Source organism: Microtus ochrogaster, unplaced genomic scaffold (genome assembly GCF_000317375.1).
Source record: "Microtus ochrogaster isolate Prairie Vole_2 unplaced genomic scaffold, MicOch1.0 UNK11, whole genome shotgun sequence".
Taxonomy (NCBI): domain Eukaryota; kingdom Metazoa; phylum Chordata; class Mammalia; order Rodentia; family Cricetidae; genus Microtus; species Microtus ochrogaster.
In genome coordinates this window covers 316,786-318,144 of record NW_004949109.1, presented here as the reverse complement: position 1 = coordinate 318,144, position 1,359 = coordinate 316,786, and the positions used below count along the sequence as shown (strand labels likewise).

The 1,359-nt window shown below is 35.8% G+C and overlaps 1 protein-coding gene across 1 annotated transcript in view; it reads left to right on the top strand.

Moving 5' to 3' along the window:
- Rad17 (RAD17 checkpoint clamp loader component) overlaps window positions 1-1,359 on the top strand; it is an 18,259-nt gene that overhangs the window by 1,816 nt on the left and 15,084 nt on the right. The window contains exons 2-4 of the mRNA XM_013353538.2: window positions 283-419; window positions 784-836; window positions 964-1,089. Of these exons, the coding sequence (XP_013208992.1) occupies window positions 372-419; window positions 784-836; window positions 964-1,089 (227 nt within the window). The 5' untranslated portion in view covers window positions 283-371. The remainder of the gene's footprint in view (window positions 1-282; window positions 420-783; window positions 837-963; window positions 1,090-1,359) is intronic.

Sequence of the window (1,359 nt, the reverse complement as noted above, 5' to 3'; positions counted from 1 at the left end):
GTCTACAAGAGCTAGTTCCAGGACAGGCTCCAAAACCACAGAGAAACCCTGTCTCGAAAAAGCAAAAAAAAAAAACAAAGAAAGAAAAGAAAAATTATTCTTGGCCATCATACTAGTCTTTTGAAATGATATCTTATTTTAAATTTAAAACATTTCAAATAATTGAAAGATAGTCTTCAGTACTGTAAGTTGTATCATTTAAATGAATTTTATGTGTACAATATTTGTATAATGTTAATGTATGTAATTTGAAAATAAAATAATAAATGTATTTCTTTTCAGATTCAAAAGTCTACATAGTTCCATACCAATCTCAGACAGCAGTCTTCAGTGACTTTCTGTTGAGAGCCACCAAGTACAGCAAACTGCAGATGCTCGGAGATGATCTGACAACTGATAAGAAGATAATTCTGGTTGAAGTAAGGACAGCTTTTACAGTGCTGCTGGAACTCTTGTGTAGACAGTTGTGAGATACATTAGTAGCGGTTTTGTGATAGCAGAGGCCTGAAGGTTGTTTCGGTACTCATCAACAGAATAAATAGTGTAGGTTACAGTAGAGGAGCTGTATGACAGCATAGCTTTCAACTGCAATGCTATCGGTATAGAAAAGCAAAGGAAATCTATGGAAAGTTAATTTCCTCAGTGACAATAAATGTCCTTTAATTACTCTGAAAACTGTGATCAAAATACTTTGGATAAGTAATGTTTTTTCTTGACAAAAGTTTAAAAATAAATATTCAATGGAATATCACTGAGCTAATACTTGTCCCTTATGTTCAACAGGATTTACCTAACCAGTTTTATCGGGATTCTCATGCTTTACATGAAATTCTAAGGTCAGTATCATTGGAAACCAGTGTTTCAAGCTCCATATTAGAGGTGGGGTTGTAATTCAGTGGTAGAACGTTTGTCTGGTATGAAGAGCTAAATTGCTTGAATTTCTGCATCATCTTGTTATTTTAGGAAATATGTGCAGATTGGCCGGTGTCCTCTTGTATTCATAATCTCTGACAGTGTCAGTGGAGATAACAATCAGCGGTTACTCTTTCCCAAAAAGATTCAAGAGGAGTGTTGTATTTCAAACATTAGGTAAGAAATTGTTCTTATGCTTTGTTTTGTTTTTGTCTTGTTTTTTCGAGACAGGGTTTCCCTATGTAGTCGTGACTGTCTTGGAACTCACTCTGTAGACCAGACTGTCCCAGAACTCAGAGATCCACCTGCCTCTGCCTCCTGAATGCTGGGATTAAAGACGTGTGCCACCATTACCCAGTTTAAACTATTTTTAATTTTTTTTGTTTTGTTTTGTTTTTTGAGACAGGGTCTCTCTGTGGCTTTGAAGCCTGTCCTGGAACTAGCTCT